Raw genomic sequence first — 23,553 nt, forward strand, 5'->3', positions numbered from 1 at the left:
CAGCAACTTTTAAGTTAATTAACTAAATAAAAGAAAGACTAAACTTTAGATAAAAATGAAGCCTTATACTCCCTCGGTCACCAAACTCTCACTATCGCACTCAAAAAGCACCAAATTCAGCACTCAGTGCAAACCTGGGATGTTGCGTGGTCTGGAGGATGATAGCTATGTGGAGAGGCTGAATAGAAGTGGACTGTTTTCCTTAGAACGACGGAGGTTGAGTGGTAATTTTATAGAGGTCTACAAGATTATGAGGGGCATGGATAGAGTGGATGGGCAAGCACTCTTTCCCAGGGTGGAGGGTCAGTCACCAGGAAGCATAGGTTTAAGGCCCATGGGACAAAGTTTAGAGGAGATGTGCGAGGCAGGTGTTTTACGCAGAGGGTGGTAAGTGCCTGCGTTGCCAGGGGAGGTTGTGGAAGCAAATACATTAACTGCATTCAAAAGGCATCTTGACAAATACATGGAAGGATGAGTATAGCGGGATATGGAACAAGGAATTGCTGAGGGTTTTGGCCAAGGTTGGTGACCTGTACAGGTTTGGACGGCCGAAGGTTCCTGTGCTGTATAGTTCTTTGTTCTTTCATGGCACTTTTCACAAAATCCATCCAAAAATCATGCCATAAAGACACACACATAGTGAGGTCCAATAGGATCTTTGTGGGCATTCTCAGGGCGAACCTAATTGTGATTTAAAATAATTAATATTAACCAATGAAGAGCAATATAACATACAAGAGTGGTTGTTAGAGGCTGGATGTTTCGAAGTATAAAGTACTGAACATAAAAGAAGCAAAAACTGTTAAAAATAGAATTATAATCAAAGTGCACTTGCAATTATGTTTCATCATTGTCTCCTGTGGTTTTCATTTTTAAGCACTAAATGTGCCAGAAAATGTCAGAAAAAGTTTTTAAAAAGATACTTTATCTATTGAATGAGTAAGGTTTTCTGGTGATTATCGATGTGTCTTAAAAGAAAAATCAACCAATTTTAGCCAAATATAAGAGTTAAATTAATATGTTTTTCCCAATATTGGGAGTATCACAAATGTGTAATTTGCTTTTGTAGTAGTTGAATCCCCAAATTTTTAGACTCTGATATACACTCAGTGCACATTAATTGATTGTTTGAATCAAATAGAATATGCAATCACTTACGATATTTCCAATTCCAATAAATATTCATCCACCATCTCTTCTGCACCTGCAGGCACTTGAGACACACAGAGCATATACACATGTCCTCATGTCTGTTCCCATAGATAGAATTTCATGGGGCAGGTTACTAGTCTGCCATCGCCTTGGCCATCAAGTCCAGGGTCGGACTCAAACTCGGAGCTAGCGGTTCAGAGGCAGAAACGCTACCCACTGAGCCACTAGACCTCCCCGTCTTTGATAAATATGCTTATCATGAAATTTCTGTCAAAGTAGAAAATAAACAGCCTGAGGTGATTCCAAAGCAATTTACAGCCAATAACGTACTTTAAAGTATAGTCACTGTTATAAGTATGAAACTTTTAGACACTGCTTAAGATTTCTTTAAATCTGTTTTAGGCTGAAGAAATAACATTAACTATTGGCCAAGCTTTTGACTTGGCATACAAGAAGTTTCTGGAAACAGGAGGAAAAGATGTTGAGACAAGGAAACAGATTGCCAATTTGCAGAAACGAGTGAGTTTTAAACAGTTATGGTGTCAAATGTTGAAAAAGATTCCACTTTAAATTGATAAATCCAGAGTACTGTAAATTGTGAACAGCTTCCAACACTTTTCTTCTCAAAGTCTTTGCATATATTTGAAAATTAAATTATTACAAAATTGCAATGTTGTTTATGTCTACACATCTGTAAGGAATATTATGGTGCAATCTATCCACCTTTGTATACCAACAAAAAGTCTTTATTTGGAAAAAAAACACTGGGCAAGAAGACCATCTGCTTCTATTGGTACTACACAGATTTACCTGGGTTGCCCCAGGAAAGAGAGGCAGCATCTTAGGCCGCATCACCCTGGGGGTGCCAGAGCCACTGAAAACGTCACTATCCTGACATCAATTGGCGCAGCAAGATGGTGTGACGCCAGGATACCAAAATTGGGCAGTGAAAGTCCTGGCTGCATTGTCCAGAATTGTTTTTAAAAAGGAATGTAGTAGATACTTCCTGCTATTATTTAAAGCTCCAAGCACGCACATTGGATTTTGTTTATTGTCACGTGTACCGAGGTACAGTGAAAAGTATTTTTCTGCGAGCAGCTCAACAGATCATTACGTACATGAAAAAGAAATAAAAGAGAATACATGAGGGGCAATTCTCCGATATGGAGGCCAAGTGTTCGCGCCGTCGTGAACGCCATCGCGTTTCACGACAGCGCGAACAGGGCCCGGGCACAACCTATTCTGGTTCCCACAGGGGACCAGCACGGCGCTGGCGCGGTTCACGTCGCTCCAGCGTCCTTAAATGGCACCAAATGGGCGCGGCGCCAACCCGCGCATGCGCAGTTGGGGCAGCCCAATCCTGCGCATGCGCGGGGGGGGGGAACGTCTTACGCACGCCGGCCCCTCACCAACATGGTGCGGTGTTCTGGGGCCGCGCGTGGAAGGAGGTAGGCCCGGGGGGGAGGGGGGGAGGCTGGCCCGCCGATCGGTGGGCTCCGATCGCAGGCCAGACCCCATCGGAGGCCACCCCGGTGAAGGAGCCCCCTCCCTACCCCACAGGCTGGCCCCCCCCTCCAAACCAGCGTTCCCGCAAAGTTCCCGCCGGCAGCAACCAGGGGTGGACGGCGCCGTCAGGAACCTGTCGTGTCGTAGCGGCGGCTCGGCCCATCACCGCTCGCCGGTTCTCCGAGCAGCCCGATGCGCATCGCGCGCCGCTGGCTTCCAGAGGGTGGGAGAATCATGTGCGGGGGTCAGGGCGACGTGGCGCGTTTCGCATGGCGCCCCAGCGATTCTCCCACCCGGCGTGGGGGGGGGAGAGAATAGCGCCCATAATAGGGCAACACAAGGTACACAATGTAATTACATAACACCAGCATCGGGTGAAGCATACAGGGGTGTAGCGTTAATGAGGTCAGTCTATTAACACTAACTACATTGCAGGTAGGTAAGATTTATGCAACTTTTTTTTATCAGTGCAAAGTGCTTGAAAGCACGCAGGAGTATTTTTGGAGGTGTTTTGATATATTTGCCAGCGTGTTGCCACATCCTCAAAGGGTATGGCACTTACCTTTCGGAGGAGAGAGCACCGGACCTGTGAGGGACACCTTGTTCAGCAGGGGCTTGGAAACCTGAATTGTAGCTCCAGTATACAGGAGGTTGAGAGTAGTGAGGTCATGAGTAAGGTTTCAAAGTTGCAGGAGTGTACCAGCAGGCAGGAAGGTGGTTTAAAGTGAGTCTTCTTCAATGCCAGGAGCATCCGGAATAAGGTGGGTGAACTTGCGGCATGGGTTGGTACCTGGGACTTCGATGTTGTGGCCATTTCGGAGACATGGATAGAGCAGGGACAGGAATGGTTGTTGCAGGTGCCTGGGTTTAGATATTTCAGTAAGCTCAGGGAAGGTGGCAAAAGAGGGGGAGGTGTGGCATTATTAGTCAAGGACAGTATTACGGTGGCAGAAAGGACATTTGATGACGACTCGTCGACTGAGGTAATATGGGCTGAGGTTAGAAACAGGAAAGGACAGGTCACCCTGTTAGGGGTTTTCTATAGGCCTCTGAAAAGTTCCAGAGATGTAGAGGAAAGGATTGCAAAGATGATTCTGGATAGGAGTGAAAGCAACAGGGTAGTTGTTATGGGAGACTTTAACTTTGCAAATATTGACTGGAAACGCTATAGTTCGAGTACTTTAGATGGGTCTGTTTTTGTCCAATGTGTGCAGGAGGGTTTCCTGGCACAGTATGTAGATAGGCGAACGAGAGGCGAGGCCATATTGGATTTGGTACTGGGTAATGAACCAGGACAGGTGTTAGATTTGGAGGTAGGTGAGCACGTCCGTGATAGTGACCACAATTCGATTAAGTTTACTTTAGTGATGGAAAGGGATAGGTATGTACCGCAGGGCAAGAGTTATATCTGGGGGAAAGGCAATTATGATGCGATGATGCAAGACTTAGGATGCATCGGATGGAGAGGAAAACTGCAGGGGATGGGCACAATGGAAATGTGAAGCTTGTTTAAGGAACAGCTACTGCGTGTCCTTGATAAGTATGTACCTGTCAGGCAGGGAGGCAGTGGTCGAGCAAGGGAACCATGGTTTACAAAAGCAGTCGAAACACTTGTCAAGTGGAAGAAGGAGGCTTATGTAAAGATGAGACATGAAGGTTCAGTTAGGGCGCTCGAGAGTTACAAGTTAGCTAGGAAGGACCTAAAGAGAGAGCTAAGAAGAGCCAGGAGGGGACATGAGAAGTCTTTGGCAGGTAGGATCAAGGATAACCCTAAAGCTTTCTGTAGATATGTCAGGAATAAACGAATGACTAGGGTAAGTGTAGGGCCAGTCAAGGGCAGTAGTGGGAAGTTGTGCTTGGAGTCCGAGGAGATCGGAGAGGTGCTAAATAAAAATTTTCCGTCAGTATTCACACAGGAAAAAGACAATGTTGTCGAGGAGAGTACTGAGATTCAGGCTACTAGACTAGAAGGGCTTGAGGTTCATAAGGAGGAGGTGTTAGCAATTCTGGAAAGTGTGAAAATAGATAAGTCCCCTGGGCCAGATGGGATTTATCCTAGGATTTTCTGGGAAGCAAGGGAGGAGATTGCTGAGCCTTTGGCTTTGATCTTTAAGTCATCTTTGTCTACAGGAATAGTGCCAGAAGACTGGAGGATAACAAATGTTGTCCCCTTGTTCAAGAAGGGGAGTAGAGACAACCCCGGTAACTATAGACCAGTGAGCCTTACTTCTGTTGTGGGCAAAATCTTGGAAATATTTAGAAGAGATAGGATGTATAATCATCTGGAAAGGAATAATTTGATTAGAGATAGTCAACACGGTTTTGTGAAGGGTAGATCGTGCCTCACAAACCTTATTGAGTTCTTTGAGAAGGTGAGCAAACAGGTGGATGAGGGTAAAGCAGTTGATGTGGTGTATATGGATTTCAGTAAAGCGTTTGTTAAGGTTCCCCACGGTAGGCTACTGCAGAAAATATGGATGCATGGGATTCAGGCTGATTTAGCAGTTTGGATCAGAAATTGGCTAGCTGGAAGAAGACAGAGGGTGGTGGTTGATGGGAAATGTTCAGACTGGAGTCCAGTTACGAGTGGTGTACCACAAGGATCTGTTTTGTGGCCACTGCTGTTTGTCATTTTTATAAATGACCTGGAGGAGGGCGTAGAAGGATGGGTGAGTAAATTTGCAGATGACACTGAAGTCGGTGGAGTTGTTGACAGTGCGGAAGGATGATACAAGTTACAGAGGGACATAGATAAGCTGCAGCGCTGGGCTGAGAGGTGGCAAATGGAGTTTAATGCAGAAAAGTGTGAGGTGATTCATTTTGGAAGGAATAACAGGAAGACAGAGTACTGGGCTAATGGTAAGATTCTTGGCAGTGTGGATGAGCAGAGAGATCTCGGTGTCCATGTACATAGATCCCTGAAAGCTGCCACCCAGGTTGAGAGGGTTGTTAAGAAGGCGTAGGGTGTGTTAGCTTTTATTGGTAGAGGGATTGAGTTTCGGAGCCACGAGGTCATGTTGCAGCTGTACAAAACTCTGGTGCGGCCGCATTTGGAGTATTGTGTGCAATTCTGGTTGCCGCATTATAGGAAGGATGTGGAAGCATTGGAAAGGGTGCAGAGGAGATTTACCAGAATGTTGCCTGGTGTGGAGGGAAGATCTTATGAGGACAGGCTGAGGGACTTGAGGCTGTTTTCGTTAGAGAGAAGAAGGTTAATAGGTGACTTAATTGAGGCATACAAGATGATCAGAGGATTGGATAGGGTGGACAGTGAGAGCCTTTTTCCTCGGATGGTGATGTCTAGCACGAGGGGACATAGCTTTAAACTGAGGGAAGATAGATATAGGACAGATGTCAGAGGTAGGTTCTTTACTCAGAGAGTAGTAAGAGCATGGAATGCCCTGCCTGCAACAGTAGTGGACTCGCCAACACTAAGGGCATTCAAATGGTCATTGGATAGACATATGGACAACAAGGGAATAGTGTAGATGGACTTTAGAGTGGTTTCACAGGTCGGCGCAACATCGAGGGCCAAAGGGCCTGTACTGCGCTGTTATGTTCTATGTTGTGCTACGGACAATATAAAGACAGCCCGAGGCGCAGGGACATCACCGGACCTGCGAGGGGTACCTTGTACTGCAGGGAATATAAATACAGCTCAAGGCTCAGGGACAGTACCGGACCTGCGAGGGACATCTTGTACTGCGGAGAATATGAAGATAGCTCGAGGTTCAGGGACAGCCTTCTCAGGAGCGGTTCAAATAGCCCTCTGGGATTCAAGCCAAAAATCAGTGACATCACAGGAGAGCGGTAAGCTGATGGGTTGGTGAGTAGCTGATATTAAGGACTGTGTCAAAGTAACTGTAACTGAAAAAGGTAACAGTTTGGGAACCATGGTTAAATAATAAAGTGAGTCATTTATGAAATCTAGTGCTGGGATGTATACAGTTAACTTATTTTAATTGAGTAAGTATTTATTTTTAAATTTATTAATTTGTTCTGGAAATGGCAGTTAGAAGGGTAAAATGCTTCATTTGTGAGATGTGGGAGGTCCGTGAAGCTTCCAGTATTCCGGGCAGCTACATCTGCAGGAAGTGCACCCAGTTGCAGCTCCTCACAGACCACATGGATCAGTTGGAGCAGTAGTTGGATGCATTTAGGAGCATTCAGTGGCAGAAAGCGTCATAGACGGGAGTTTCAGAGACATGGTCACACCCAAGGTGCAGGAAAATCAATGGGTGACCACTAGAAGGGGCAGGCAGTCAGTGCAGGAATCCCCTGTTACTGTCCCCTTCTCTAACAAGTAAACAGTTTTGGATACTGTTGGAGGGGTGGGGGGGGGGGGGGGGGGGGGTGGATTGGCTATCAGGGGAAAACAGCAGCAGTCGCCAGATCAGTGATACCGGCTGGCTTTATTGTTAAGCAGGGAGGGACAAAGCGCAGAGGACCAATCGTTATAGGGGACTCTATAATCAGAGGCACAGATAGACACTTGTGTGCAAGTGAAAGAGACTCCAGGGCTAGGGAGGTTATGCTGCAATTGTACAAAGTGTGGAGATGCCGGCGTTGGACTGGGGTGAGCACAGTACAAAGTCTTACAACACCAGGTTAAAGTCCAACAGGTTTGTTTCGATGTCACTAGCTTTCGGAGCGCTGCTCCTTCCTCAGGTGAATGAAGAGGTCTGTTCCAGAAACACATATATAGACAAATTCAAAGATGCCAAACAATGCTTGGAATGCGAGCATTAGCAGGTGATTAAATCTTTACAGATCCAGAGATGGGGTAACCCCAGGTTAAAGAGGTGTGAATTGTACCAAGCCAGGACAGTTGGTAGGATTTCGCAAGCCAGATGGTGGGGGATGAATGTAATGCGACATAAATCCCAGGTCCCGGTTGAGGCCGCACTCATGTGTGCGGAACTTGGCTATAAGTTTCTGCTCGGCGATTCTGCGTTGTCGCGGGTCCTGAAGGCCGCCTTGGAGAGCGCTTACCCGGAGATCAGAGGCTGAATGCCCTTGACGCTGAAGTGTTCCCCGACTGGAAGGGAACATTCCTGCCTGGTGATTGTTGCACGATGTCCGTTCATTCGTTGTCGCAGCGTCTGCATGGTCTCGTCAATGTAACATGCTTCGGGACATCCTTTCCTGCAGCGTATGAGGTCGACAACGTTGGCTGAGTCGCACGAGTATGTACCGCGTACCTGGTGGGTGGTGTTCTCACGTGTAATAGTGGTATCCATGTCGATGATCTGGCACGTCTTGCGGAGATTGCCATGACAGGGTTGTGTGGTGTCGAGGTTGTTTGCAGCAAACTACCCAGTCTTCAGAACAGTGACCTCGACACCATACAACTCTGTCATGGCAATCTCTGCAAGACGTGCCAGATCATCGACATGGATACCACTATTACACGTGAGAACACCACCCACCAGGTACGCGGTACATACTCGTGCGACTCGGCCAACGTTGTCTATCTCATACGCTGCAGGAAAGGATGTCCCGAAGCGTGGTACATTGGCGAGACCATGCAGACGCTGCGACAACGAATGAACGGACATCGCGCAACAATCACCAGGCAGGAATGTTCCCTTCCAGTCGGGGAACACTTCAGCAATCAAGGGCATTCAGCCTCTGATCTCCGGGTAAGCGTTCTCCAAGGCGGCCTTCAGGACCCGCGACAACGCAGAATCGCCGAGCAGAAACTTATAGCCAAGTTCCGCACACATGAGTGCGGCCTCAACCGGGACCTGGGATTCATGTCGCATTACATTCATCCCCCACCATCTGGCCTGCGAAATCCTACCAACTGTCCTGGCTTGAGACAATTCACACCTCTTTAACCTGGGGTTACCCCATCTCTGGATCTGTAAAGATTTAATCACCTGCTAATGCTCGCATTCCAAGCATTGTTTGGCATCTTTGAATTTGTCTATATATGTGTTTCTGGATCAGACCTCTTCATTCACCTGAGGAAGGAGCAGCGCTCCGAAAGCTAGTGACATCGAAACAAACCTGTTGGACTTTAACCTGGTGTTGTAAGACTTCGTATTGTACAAAGTGTTAGTGAGGCCACACCTGGAGTATTGTGTTCAGTTTTGGTCTCCTTACTTGAGAAAGGACGTACTGGCACTGGAGGGTGTGCAGAGGAGATTCGCTAGGTTAATCACAGAGCTGAAGGGGTTTGATTACGAGGAGAGGTTGAGTAGACTGGGACTGTACTCGTTGGAATTTAGAAGGATGAGGGGGGATCTTATAGAAACATATAAGATTATGAAGGGAATCGATAGGATAGATGCGGGCAAGTTGTTTCCACTGGCGGGTGGTAGCAGAACTAGGGGGCATAGCCTCAAAATAAGGGGAAGTAGATTGAGGACTGAGTTTAGGAGGAACTTCTTCACCCAAAGGGTTGTGAATCTATGGAATTCCTTGCCCAGTGAAGCAGTAGAGGCTCCTTCATTAAATGTTTTTAAGATAAAGATAGATAGTTTTTTGAAGAATAAAGGGATTAAGGGTTATGGTGTTCGGGCCGGAAAGTGGAGCTGAGTCCACAAAAGATCAGCCATGATCTCATTGAATGGTGGAGCATGCTCGAGGGGCCAGATGGCCTACTCCTGCTCCTAGTTCTTATGTTCTTATGTTGCCTCCCTGGTGCCAGGGTCCAAGATGTCTCTGAATGGGCAGGGGTATTCTGAAGGGGGAGGGTGAATTTCCAGTGGTCGTGGTACATATTGGTACTAACGGCATAGGTAGGAGGAGTGACGAAGTCCTGCAGCAGGAGTTCAGGGAGTTAGGCAGAAAGTTAAAAGACAGGGGGCGCGATTCTCCACCCCCACGCCGAAGTGGCCGCGCCGTCGAGGTTCACGACGGCGCGGAACGGCCCCGGTCCCGACCGATTCAGGCCCTGACAATGGGCCAGTATCGGGGCCGCGTCATCTACCCGCGCCAGGCCTGATCACCCGCATAAAAGCGGTGCCGAATAGATGACGCGGCCGGCGCTGCATAACGGACGTCATCCGCGCATGCGCGGGTTGGCCGGCGCCAACCCGCGCATGGGTGGTTGCCGTCCTGTCCAAATCCGCCCCGCAAGAAGATGGACGGATCTTGCGGGGCCACGGAAGGAAGGAGGTCCTCCTTCAGAGAGGATGGCCCGACGATCGGTGGCCGCCGATCGCGGGCCACCCCACATTCAAGGTACCCCCCAGTGCAGGATCCCCCCTCGCCCCCCCACAGGCTGCCCCCCCAGTGTTCACGCACCGCCCACGACTGTAGCGACCAGGTGTGGACGGCGCCGGGGGGAACCCGCCATTTTGGCCTCGGCCCATCCGGGCCTCAGAATCGCGGGGGTGCCGGAGAATCGCCATTTTGGGTATCTCCGGCGATTCTCCGGCCTGTGGCCCGCGAAACCCGACCGGCCTGTTCCCGCCGCTTGGGAGAATCGCGGGAGGGCGTCGGACCGGCGTCCCCGGAAATTTCAGCGGCCCAGGCGATTCTCCCAACCGGCGTGGGAGTGTAACCTCGGGATTACTCCCTGTGCCACCTGCCAGTGAGGCTAGAAATAGGAAGATAATACAGCTGAATAGGTGGTTAAACAGCTGGTGTAAGAAGGAGAGTTTCAGATATCTGGACCATTGGGATCTCTTTTGGCAAAGTTGGGACCTGTACAAGAAGGACGGATTGCATCTAAACTGAAGGGGCATAAATATCCTGACTGCAAGGTTTGCTAATGTCACATTAGTGACATTAAATTAGTGTGGCAGGGGTGGGAACAGAAGCAATTGATCAGAAGGTGAAATAACTGAGGGGAACGAGAGAATAGAGCCAGTAAGACTCCGAGGAAGAGCAGGCAGAGAGATGTTGCTGAACTTATTGGCCGATTAGCTTGACTTCGGTCATTGGTAATATTTTAGAGTCCATTATTAAAGATGAGAGTAATTGGAAGTGCATGATAAAATAGGACTAAGTCAGCAGGCTTCGTCAAGGGGAGGTCATGTCTGACAAATCTGTTAGAGTTCTTTAAGGAGGTAACAAGGAAGTTAGACAAAGGAGAACCAGTGGACGTGATTTATTTAGATTTCAAGAAGGCCTTTGACAAGGTGCCGCATAAGAGACTGTTAAATAAGTTAAGAGCCCGTGGTGTTAAGGATAAGATCCTGGCATGGATAGAGGATTGGCTGACTGGCATAAGGCAGAGTGGGGATAAAGGGGTCTTTTTCAGGATGGCAGCCTGTGACTAGTAATGTGCCACATAGGTCTGTGCTGGGACCACAACCTTTTCACAATATACATTAACATCCTGATCTGGAAGAAGGATCTGAAGGCACTGTGTTGCTATGTTTGCAGATTATACAAAGATCTGTAGAGGGACAGGTAGTATTGAGGAAACAGGGGGGCTGCAGAAGGACTTGGACAGGCTAGGAGAGTGGGCAAAGAAGTGGCAGATGGAATACAATGTGGAAAAGTGTGAGGTTATGCACTTTGGAAGGAGGAATGGAGGCATAGACTATTTTCTAAAAGGGAAAATGCTTAGGAAATCAGAAGCACAAAAGGACTTGGGAGTCCTTGTTCAAGATTCTCTTAAGGTTAACGTGCAGGTTGAATTGGATTGGATTTGTTGATTGTCACGTGTACCGAGGTACAGTGAAAAGTATTTTTCTGCGAGCAGCTCAACAGATCATTACGTACATGGGAAGAAAAGGGAATAAAAGAAAATACATAATAGGGCAACACAGAAAAATACTTTTCACTGTGCCTCGGTACACGTGACAATAAACAAATCCAATCCAATTTGTTTCAATGTCAGAAGTAGAGCAGGTAGAGCTTGGATTACTACTTGGAACTATGATGCTGTTGCCCTTACAGAGAATTGGTTGAGGGAGGGAAAGAATTGGCAGCTAAATGTTCTAGGATTTAGGGCCGGGATTCTCCCTTCTGGCGACTAAGTCCCCACGCTGGCGGGAGAACTGGCGCCAACCACGCCGGCATCAACAGCTCCTGAAAGTGCGGAATTCTCGACACTTTCAGTGGCTAGGTGGACGCCGGACGGTTTGGCGTCGCTCCAGCCGGCGCCGAAGGGACGGCATGATCTCGCGTGTGTTCTCTTCTCCGCGCCGGCCATGGCGGAGCCCTACAGAAGGAAGAAGTGCTCCCACGGAACAGGCCCGCCCGCAGATCGGTGGGCCCCGATTGCGGGCCGGGCCACCGTAGGGCCCCCCACCCCAGGGTTGGATCCCCCCGCAGCCCTCCGAGGACCGCCCCGCCGACTTACCTGCCAGGTCCCGCCGGTATGTGAGTTGAGTGATTCATGCCGGCGGAACTGGCCAAAAACGGGGGGCCGCTCAGCCCACTGGGGCCCGGAGAATTGCCAGGGGGGCTGCTGCCAACGGCCCCCGAGCGGCGTGGCGTGAATCCCGGTGAGGGGGTCAGAGAATCCCGCCCTAGATGTTTCAAGCAGGATAGAGGGGGATGTAAAAGCATTTTGGGCCCCTATGTTTGAGGGTAAATCAACATCTGGCACGTGGGAGGATTTCAAATGTCAGTTGATAGGATGTAAAAGTCTTATGGTCTTATGGCTGGGGGAGTTGCACTACTGGTTAAGGAGAATATCACTACTGTACTGCGGGTGGGCTCATACAATGAGGCAACATGGGTAAAGCGCAGGAATAGGAAGGTTGCAGTCACAGTGTTGGGGTTTACTGCAGGGCTCCCAACAGCCAGCAGGAGATAGAGGATCAAATATGGAGGCAGATTTTGGAAAGGTGTAAAAGATTGTTGTGGTGGGTGATTTCAACTTCCCCTATGTTGACTGGGACTCATTTAATGCTAGGGTCTTGGATGGGGCATAGTTTGTAAGGAGCATCTTTGAGGGCTTCATGAAAGAATATATAGATAGAATATATAGGGAAGGGGCATACTGGATCTGGTATTCGGGAATGAGCCCAGCAAAGTTTCAGGAGGGGAGCATTTTCGGAACAGTGACCATAATTCAGTAAGTTTTAAGGTACTGTTGGATAAAGATAAGAGTCGTCCTCGGGTGAAGGTGCTAAATTGGGGGAAATCTAATTATAACAATATAGGGCAGGAACTGAAGAATCTAGATTGGGGGCGGATGTTTGAGGGTAGTGCTCCTGTGAAGAAGAAGGATAAATATGGCAAGTTTCTGGAACTTTGGATCTCAAGGGATATTGTGAGCCTTTCAAAAATAAAATAAAAGCATTTGTAAGGAGTCGAGGGCTGGAAACAGAAGAAGCCCGTGAGGAATATAAGGAAAGTAGGAGGGCAAAAAACGGATAAAATATAATTGACAAACAGGATTAAGGAAAATCCCAAGGCTTTTTATATAAAGAGCAAGAGGGTAGCCAGGGAAAGAGTTGGCCCACTCAAGGTCAGGGAAGTGAATCTATGCGTGGAGCCAGAGCAAATGGGCAAGGTATTAATGAGTACTTTGCATCAGTATTCACAAAAGGGAGAACATGGTGGATGATGAGTCTGAGGAAGGATGTGTAAAAAAGTCTAGGTCACATTGCGATCAAAAAGGAGGAGGTATTGGACGTCTTGACAAACATTAAGGTAGATAAGTCCCCAGGGCGTGATCGGATCGACACCAAAATACTAGGGAGGCAAGGCAGGAAATTGCTGGGGCCTTGTAAGGAATTCTTGGGCGGAATTCTCGCCCCCCCCCCCCCCCCCTGCCACGCTGGGTGGGAGAATCGCCGGGGCGCCGCGCGTGTCCCACCACGCCGCCCCGACACCCGCACGTGATTCTCCCAAACCCCCCAAACCGGCGCGGCGAGAATCACGGCTAGCCGCTGGGAGAATCGCCGCTCGCCGTTTGCAATGGGCGAGCGGCGATTCTCTGGCCCAGATGGGCCGAGCGGCCTGCCCAACACGACGGGTGCCCGCAGTCGCCGCCCACACCTGGTCGCTGCCGGCAGGAACAGCGCGGGAACGCTGGGAGGGTGGCCTGTGGGGGGGAGGGGGGTTCCTGCACCGGCGGGGGGGCCTCAAATGGGGTCTGGCCCGCGATCGGTGCCCACCGATCGGCGGGCAGGCCTTTCTGAAGGAGGACCTCCTTTCCTCTGCCGTCCCGCGAGATCCATCCGGCATGTTCTTGCGGGGCAGCCTCGGGAAGGATGGCAACCGTGCATGCACGGGTGATGCCATTTACGCGGCGCCGGCCGTGTCATTTATGCGACGCTGCTTTTACGCAGCGCCAAGGCCCGGCGTGCGTAAATGACGCGATGCCACTCCTAGCCCCCAGTGGGTGGGAGAATAGGGGGCTGGGAGCGGGCTGCGACGCCGGAGTGAAACACTCCGGTTTTCAGTCCAGCGTCGGCACTTCGACTCCCGATGGGAGAATTGCACCCCTTGTATCCTCACTGGTGAGGTCCCAGAGGACTGGAGAATAGCTAATGTTGTTCCTTTGTTTAAGAAGGGTAGCAAGGATAATCCAGGACATTACAGGCCGGTGAGCCTTATGTCAGTGGTAGGGAAATAATTGGCAAGGATTCTTCAAGACAGGATTTACCCCCATTTGGAAGCCTGGACGTATAAGTGAGAGGGAGCATGGTTTGTGAAGAGGAGGTTGCATCTCACTAAAGTGATGAAGACAGAGGGTAGCAATGGAATGGTGCTTTTCTCAATGGAGGGATGTGACTTGTGGTGTTCCACGGGGATCAATGTTGTTTGTAGTATATATAAATGATTTGGAGGTAAATGTAACTGGTCTGATTAGTAAATTTGCGGACGACACAAGTGTTATTGGAACTGCGGATAGTGATGAGGACTGTCAGAGGATACAGCAGGATTTAGATTAGATAGAGACTTGGAAGAAGAGATGGCAGATGGAGTTAAATCCGGCCAAATGTGAGGTAATGCATTTTGGAAGGTCTAATTCAAGTTGGAAATATACAGTAAATGGCAAATCCCTTCAGAGTAGACAGGCAGTGGGACCTGGGTGTACAGCCCCACAGATCACAGAAAGTGGCAACGCAGGTGGAGAAGGGAGTCAAGAAGGCATATGGCATACTTGCCTTCATAGGACGTGGCATTGACCACTAAAATTGCCAAGTCATGCTGCAGCTGTATCGAACTTTAGTTAGGCCGCACTTGGAATATAGGGCGGGATTCTCCGACCCACCGCCGGGTTGGAGAATCGCCGGGGGTCAGCGTGAATCCCGCCCCCACTGTCCTCATAATTCTCCAGCCCCCCAAAAATCGGCCAGGCGTGAGTCGAGCCGCCCACCTCGGAGAATAGCGGGGTCCAGCGCGACTCAATGGGCGCCGGGGCTGCCCATATTCTCCGGCCCGCGATGGGCCAAAGTTCTGCCCTTTTGCCAGTCCCGCCGGCGTAAATTGGAGTAGGTCCCTTACTGGCGGGACCTGGTGACGCAGGGGGGCGCAGGGGATCTGGCCCCGGGAGGTGCCCCCACGGTGGCCTGGCCCACGATCGGGGCCCACCGATCTGCGGGCGGACCTGTGCCGTGGGGGCACTCTATCCTGACGCACCGGGGGCTATAACGGTCCGCCATTCCCGGTGCGGAAACGAAGCCCTCTGCGCATGCGCGGGGATGACGCCAGCACGCGCTGGCGCCCCCGCGCATGCTCCAAGCCCCTTTCCCGCTGGCCGACGAGGCGCAAACCACTCCGGGGCGGGCCTAGCCCCTGAAGGTGCGGAGGATTCCGCACCTTTGGGGCAGCCCGACGCCGGAGTGGTTCACGCCACTCCGTCCCGCCGAGACCCCCCCGCCCCGCCGGGTAGGGGAGAATCCCGCCCATAGCCTTCAATTCTCCATAGCCTTCAATTCTCGAGCGGAATTCTCCGCAATCGGCGCGATGTCCGCCGACCGGCGACAAAAACGGCGCACATCAGTCCGGCATCGCGCCGCCCCAAAGGTGCGGAAGTCTCCGCATCTTGAGCGGCCGAGCCCTAACCTTGAGGGGCTAGGCCCGCGCCGGACTGATTTCCGCCCCGCCAGCTAGCGGGAAAGGCCTTTGGTGCCCCGCCAGCTGGTGCGAAGCTGATTTTGCCGGGCGGCGCATGCGCGGGAGCGTCAGCGGCCGCTCACGGCATCCCCGCACATGCGCAGTGGAAGGGGTCTCTTCCGCCTCCGCCATGGTGGAGACCATGGCGAAGGCGGAAGGAAAAGAGTGCCCCCACGGCACAGGCCCGCCCACAGATCGGTGGGCCCCGATCGCGGTCCAGGCCACCATGGAGGCACCCCCCGGGGCCAGATCGCTCCGCGCCCCCCCCCAGGACCCCGGAGCCCGCCCGCGCCGCCTTGTCCCGCCGGTAAGAGAGGTGGTTTAATCCACGCCGGGGGGGGCAGGCATTCCAGCAGCGGGACTTCGGCCCATCCTGGCCGGAGAATCGCCGGGCGGGGGGCCCGCCAACTGGCGCGGCACGATTCCCGCCCCTGCCGAATATCCGGTGCCGGAGAATTCGGAAACCGGCAGGGGCGGGATTCACGCCAGCCCCCAGCGATTCTCCGACCCGGCGGAGGGTCGGAGAATCCCGCCCCTGGTCACAATTCTACCAGATGGCAGAATGGTAGCACAGTGGTTAGCACTATGGCTTCACAGCACCAGGGTCCCAGGTTCGATTCGCCGCTGGGTCACTGTCTGTGTGGAGTCTGCACATTCTCCCCGTGTCTGTTTGGGTTTCCTCCGGGTGCTCCGGTTTCCTCCCACTAGTCCTGAAAGAGGTACTATTAGGTAATTTGGACATTCTGAATTCTCCCTCTGTGTAATCGAACAGGCGCCGGAATGTGGTGACTAGGGGCTTTTCACAGTAACCTCATTGCAGTGTAAATGTAAGTCTACTTGTGACACTAATAAAGATTATTATTAGTGGATGTGGAGGCTTTGAAGAGGGTGGAGAATATGTTTACCAGGATGTTGCCTGGTATAAAAGGCATTAGCTATGAGAAGAGGTTGGATAAACTCGGTTTGTTCTCACTGGAACGACGGAGGTTGAGGGCGGACTGACAAAAGTTCACAAAATTATGAAGCGCATGGACAGAGTGGATAGTCAGAAGCTTTTTATCACGGTGGAAGAGTCAATTACCAGAGGACATAGGTTTAAGGTGCAAGGGGCAAAGTTTAGAGGAGATGTGGGAAGGAGCTTTTTTTCACAGAGGTGCCTGGAACTCGCTGCCAGTGAAGGTGGTGGAAGCAGGTACGATAGTGACGTTGAAGGGACATCTTGACAAATACATGAATAGGATGGGAATAGAGGGACACGGGCCCCAGAAGTGTAAAAGGTTTTAGTTTAGACAGGCAGCATGGTCGGCGCAGGCTTGGTGGGCTGAAGGGCCTGTTCCTGTGCTGTACTTTTCTGTGTTCTTTTTTCTTTGGATGACAGAGCATTGCTGCACTGTCCACACAGAGGTATGAGGACAACAGTAAAAGTGCCTCTGAGTCTGCAGCGCCACAGGGACATTGAGCAGGAGCTACAGAAAGGGCAAGTTCTACACTATGCCTTCTGCCAATGGAGCCAGACTTAGAGGACTGCTCACAGGCAAGCCAATACATACTGTGCATGCCATCGGCTTTCTGCTCTATGTCTCCCCCATCAAAGCTCTCATCTAAATCCTCTGAAGCAGAACCCGTCAAGACCTCACCACCACCATCACTCCCTCACCGAGAGCTGATACATAAATCATCCTTTACTGTTGCCCTGGCTGCAGGTCACACATGCCCAGATGTTTCAGCACATGCTGGTTCCAACTCTATACCAGCCTCCACGGTATATGCAGTGCCAGCACCTGAGCTGCTGGCTGTAGATGTCAGACCAGATGATGTAGCCTTTTCATTAGTGCTTTATTGTTTCACTCTCCTTCCACCTGGGCTTCTGCAGTTGAGAAGGTGCCAGTTCTCGGTGTGCCAAGACAGAAAATCAGAGGGGGTAGAGGAAGGTTGGGGTGTGGAAAGTGTGGTGGTGGGAAAAGAAACAAGAGTTCCATTTTCACACCATCTGAAACTTGATCAACATGTAAGATAGCATGATGAGGGTGAGCAGAGTATTGAGAAGCCGAAACATAGCATCATCCTCAATGTCCTCTGATGTCTGATGCAACAAGGCTCTTCACAGCCGGCCGCATGACACTGAGGCCTATCTCCTCCATGGACGTAGGAGATGGAGGCAGCCACGCCCCCGGCTGGTTCTGTTCTACTCTCTTCTGTTGAGTTCCACTTTGTAGTGCAGAAGATAGGTCAAAATAATTTCACGATCATTACAGGACGTGTGTGAAACTGCTTCTGTGACTGATGTTGAAAATGAAGCAGGGCTCACTTTATTAATGTACTTGAAATTCAATTCCAAGTGATAATTGTGGCCATTTGTGGGAAATCTAACATTGACTTTTCACCCATTCCATGAATTACCCTCCCTAACTCAAGTTTATAAATCAGGCGTTATGATTATAGTTTGAATTCCTTTAAATCCAAATGAAAGCCAAAATGTAAAGAACATGCAGATGGAATGGTTTTTGGAGGAGGGGAAAGTGGAGTGGGGAAGGCAAGCAGCAATTAAACTGCATTTTAACCTTGGCTAAGCAAGTTTGATATGATTCCTAAAATGGGATGAGAAAATACTTCACAAAAGGGCAAAATGCTGGAATACTCTAAATAAAATTGGGAGCAAAAAGGCACATTAATAATTTGGGTGGAAGCCTTGCACCAGAACTGGTATGCATCCAAAATATTAATCTGTGTTTACTTCCTTGCATCCTGGGAAGGATTGGTCTGTCTTAATTCCTTTCATTTCAGATTTTTAGCATTTCTATTTTTTAAGTGTTATTTCTAACTTGAGTAGAATTTGGGGAAAATCTATGCACTGGTGTAAATTAGTTCCAAACAGTTGAGAACAAGTAATACAAACAGAAAATGTTAGAAATACTCACCATCTGTGGAAAGAGAAAGAGGGTGCCGGATTTTCCAGGCCTTCCCATCGGTAGGATTTTCCAGGCCTTCCAATCCTGCCGCAGTAAATAGACTTTTGTATGGCTCACCGCATTTTCCAGCCCCGCTCATGCCGTAACAGGAGCGTAATATTCCATCCCAGTTAAACGTCTCAGATCAGTTTCATCGTTAGAATAAAAATATGCTAATAGATTAGCCGATATTTTACAGTACCGGTACTGACAACATATTTAACCTTTGCCAGTACTGAAAATCAGAGCAGCCCCATAGCTTCTGATGTGTGCAGTCTATACTGTGCGAATCCAAAAGTTGCAGTGGACTAACCATTTACTCCCAAGAGTTCGCTATTTCAAATGACATGTAAAAAACCAGCATAAATTTGAACATAAATTTGGTCAAGTTTCCCACTAATTACAGAGTGATTATACTTTTGAATTTATCACCTTTCGGGTGTATAGAGCATTTCATCAATTCCAAACACATAATGAGGAGGCCCGCGACATCTTGAAATTCTAAAACACTGATGTCTTTTTAACTTCCCTCTCCATAGAACCTTTTTAAATAAATCTTGTTAAAAAGTGAAACCTACAACTTTTTCACAAGATTCATCAAACATTGAAAATATCACTTTTCAAAAATATTTGATTAAAATGATTGCACTTTTTCAAAATAGGTTTACATTTTTAGTTTTGTAAAAGTATTCATATCTTCTAAAATGCGATTTTCAAACCTGGTTTTAATATAGTTTATCAATGTTCTTTTCCTTTTGCCTGTTTACTGCAGTAACCTATTTTCAGATTTTTTACGTGCAGCTGAAAGCTATGCCCACAACCGGCTGTTTTTACTTTTGTCAAAACCAGCCTGCGCTGCTGGGGCCTCACACCAACCCACACAGGGAGAGAATCCTCCCTCATGCAGTCAAAATTCTAGCCACGGATCTAGGTTTATGTGGAAATTTATTCAATGTCATTGGTGCAATGGTGATGCTCACTGCTGACCGTAAAATCCAGGCCATTATTTGTAAGTCAAGTATTTACATATTATTCAAATTGTGATTGTGGTGGTGGAGACAAACTGAATAATCCGCCAGTGGGGATGAAGACTCATGAAAACCCAGGGGTCAGCAGGGAAAAAGAACACAACAGAAATAGCCTGAGGACTGTTGATTCATTCCACTTCCTTGTGATTTGCAATAATGCACAACCCAGTCACAAATGCTTGCTTTGAGAAAAATGTTGCAGAGACATGGGGTGGGATTTTCTAGCCCTGACACCAGCGGGCATCGTTGCAGGCAGACCTTGCCAGAGTCAGGGCTAGAAAATCCTGCCCACCATGTGAGTCTGTGTCCTTTTATGTGTTATTTTCTCTGTGGACTGGCATCGAAACATACTAACAGCACAATAATGGCTGCACTCCCTGTCCGTTTTACCTTATACAGCTATCTCAATGATCGTTGAGCCACCTCTTCTGCATGCCAGAATTTTTAATATTGTAGCACAACAGAGGAAGGGAGTTCAACTTTTGTCAGACGTGATTATGCAGATATATGTCCTTTAAACTCAAGCAGGGCAAAAGGACAGTTCTAAGACATCACGTGTGTTTGCGAGTTGTTAGGCTATGTTTCGTCCTTGAAGTAACCTAATGCAAAACCGCCGTTTTATAGCCACTATAGGCTCGAATGAACGTTCATGCTTCAGCATGTAATTTTATAATGCAATTTTCATAGGAGTTAACTTTATAGGTTTTTTACATGCTGATAATCAATGATGCAGTTGAATGCATTATTATATAATGATACATTATTAATGTTGCTGTGTGTAAACACAAAAGGGTTACTAAAGACATTGATCTTTGTTGATATCCCTTCAATTTGATCTGAATGCAAAGGACTTGATAAACCCAGTTCACTTTTCACCTCACAACTCAATCATCAAGACTTGATGCAGCTTCTATTAGCTTCGGCAATAGAATAAATTGAAACAAGCGATAGTTTGAAAATACATTAATACAGGAGTTCCCAACGTCTGCCTCTAAGACCACACAGCATTGTATGTTTGCAGTGCATCCCTCAAAACCAAGACAACTTGGTCAAATTTGCACTTATATTGGTTTTCTTTATTCGTTCATGGGATGTGGGCGTCGCATCTTGGGCCAGCATTTATTGCCCATTCCTAATTGCTCTTGAGAGGGCACAGTTAAGAGTCAACCATGTTGCTGTGGGTTTGGAGTCACATGTAGGCCAGATCAGGTAAGGGTGGCAGATTTCCTTCCTCAAAGGAACCAGATGGAATTTTTTCGACAATGATTTCATCCAGATTTTTATTGAATTCAAATTTCATCACCTGTAGTGGTGGAATTTGAACCTGGGACCCCAGAGCATTACTCTGGGTCTCTGCTTTACTAGTCTATTGACAATACCACTATGCTACATATTTCTCTGTTTAGAAATTTAGAATTGATTGATTTTAGCACAGTTATATAATTGGTGAACAAGACACTTGTATTAGAACCTTGTTAAAGTTCCTATGTCAGTGCACATTAGTACTTCCAAATTGAAATGTATGCAGCTTGATGTTGACATTGACGTAAACATTAAATATGACACCTAAAGCTTCATGGTGTATACCCATGGGACAGATCCATTGTGACAAAAGGCTAAACGGGCATGTTTAAAATTCTGCAAAAGTAGTCAAAACATTTTGACCTGGATATTAACCGTGCCCCACCCCACTGAAAAAGTAGCATGAATGTGGCAAGAATTGTTGGAAAGTGCCGTGAGATTATGAATCTTCACCCATGCATCACATGATTTTTCTACCTATTCTGTAATTCCCTAAGAGGAGCACAGTGCACGCCAGCCACTCGATCAGTGTAGGCCATACAAGTGAGGGGGATGACATCAACAGACAGAGTTTCAGTTATCTACCCTCCTTGCATCAGACCAATTCAGAATAGGAGGACCCAAGGCTCAGTGAATGAAGAGCGTTGAATCACCTGTACTGATGTCAAGGTATTTGTTTGTCTGGGACAAGAAACATTAAAATCCTCATGCAATAGTTGCCATCTCCTGAGAAGGAATGTTCTGATTTATTTAGTTTTTTTGTGGGAAAACCAGTCCTTTATATTCATGGCAGCTTCTTTCTGCAATATTGAAGAATGCTTCTTCTCCGTCACCCAGTGTAAAAATGTACTTTCATAGATTTCATTAAGGAACACAAAATGTATTTATTTTTAAAGAATTGGACAGCAGTCTCATGGCTGTAGCTAGCTTCCGAAATGTCCCTGCCTAGGTGCCTCTCTCACCATGGGGTGATTCCACATTCTGACTCCCGATTGGTCACACGGGTCATGTGACTCTTTCTCTGCTGTATTGCCCTTAAAGGGACCTTTAAATCACCCTTTAAGCCCTTTATATATAATCTTCAAAACTAATTCACTTGGTCGTAAGTATTAACTAAACATAATGTACATGAGTTGGATAATTTGAAATCGAGTCTTTGAGGCGTTTTCTGTTCCTTGGAGAGTGGTATAATTCTGTTCTCTGAGCTGATCAACGTTAACAGGAACTGCAATAATGGGTACCTCTTCCGGCACAAGCGATTCATCAATATTTGTTTCCATGGAGACATCAGTTATGTCGATAACAGGTCGATCAGATCGGTTCTTACGGGTTCGAAAACATTTCCTGATGGTAACGCTGATAGTAGGAGCATCTCTCTGCTCCTCAAGTAATCCTCATTTTTATGACCTATCCGTCCTGCCATATCCACTTGATATGAAAGTGGTCCGATCTTGAGACAATAATTCCGGGAATCTAATTTGATCCACTGCCGAAGTTTCTTACGTACAAGGCTTCATCTGCCATATATGATCATGCTGTACTATGCGAATCATGGCTTGCTTTCAGATTATTTTGTCTGGCTTCTACCCTCCCAGGCAAATTTGGAAACACGAGACCCAGTCTCACTCTGAGATGACATTTTATTAGCAGTTGTGCTGGTGGAACTCCCATTGTTGTATGTGGAATGGTACGGTGACACAGTGGGTAGCACTGTTGCCTCACAGCGCCAAGGACCCGGGTTCAAATCCAGCCTCGGGTGACTGTCTGTGTCAAAGACAAACCAAAAGGCAGGTCCATGTACTAGAATGGGCCTTTGTGTGTGTGTTTACCGTGATACACCCCCAGGGAAGTATCATCTAATTGGACTTGCTGGTACATGTGACTCATATCCAGCTCTGTGGAAGATTGACCTCCAGCCAGCTTTGCGTACAAGTCTTCAATTCTTGGTATTCGACATTTCTCCAACTTGGTGGCCTGATCAACTGTTTGCTTATAATTGCCGCAAAGGGAGCTGGTATCGTCCGATTTCAATATGGGGACTATAAGTGCTGCCCATTCTGAGGATGGAATTAACTGGATAATGTCTAGTTCTTCCAACCTATTTAACTCCTTATTCACTTTCTCTCGTAAGGCATATGGTACCATCTTGCCCTAAGGAATTGGGGAGTTGCCTTTGAATCCACATAAATCTTAGCTTATAGCCCTTTGATTTTGCCTAATTCATCACAGCTCTCGTATTTTCTTATCCGTGTGGGCAGTCCCTCTTCCCGCACTTGAAAAATCTCGGCCTAATTGGACTTGATTTCATACAGTCAATCACGGCCGAGAAGGCTTGGTCTTTCACCAATCACGATTATTGCTGGGAGGGGGTAGACTGTTGTTCACAGTTTACAGGTGCCATTGTTGTGTCTTTTATTTTTTATTGCTTTTCCTGAATAAGTTTTCAACTTGGCAGAAGTGCTCACCATGTTCAATGGTGAAATCCCTCTCTTAGGCATTGAAATGAATGCTTGGCCATCACAGTGGTGATGCCTACTTGCATCTTAAGACATTTCCCATTTACCCAGTGTATTACTGTAATAGGGTCTATCTTGCCTGCTTTACATTTAACTGAATGAATACCACAATCACAGATG

General features: G+C 48.0%; 1 protein-coding gene across 6 annotated transcripts in view; it reads left to right on the forward strand.

The window, feature by feature from the left end:
• gulp1b (GULP PTB domain containing engulfment adaptor 1b) overlaps positions 1-23,553 on the forward strand; it is a 645,746-nt gene that overhangs the window by 541,382 nt on the left and 80,811 nt on the right. For all 6 annotated transcript variants that reach the window (XM_072477928.1, XM_072477980.1, XM_072477970.1 and 3 more), the window contains one exon: positions 1,555-1,671. In XM_072477928.1, coding sequence (XP_072334029.1) covers positions 1,555-1,671 — 117 coding nt within the window. The remainder of the gene's footprint in view (positions 1-1,554; positions 1,672-23,553) is intronic.

The sequence above is a fragment of the Scyliorhinus torazame genome, chromosome 2, assembly GCF_047496885.1.
Source record: "Scyliorhinus torazame isolate Kashiwa2021f chromosome 2, sScyTor2.1, whole genome shotgun sequence".
In the NCBI taxonomy this organism is placed as follows: Eukaryota; Metazoa; Chordata; class Chondrichthyes; order Carcharhiniformes; family Scyliorhinidae; genus Scyliorhinus; species Scyliorhinus torazame.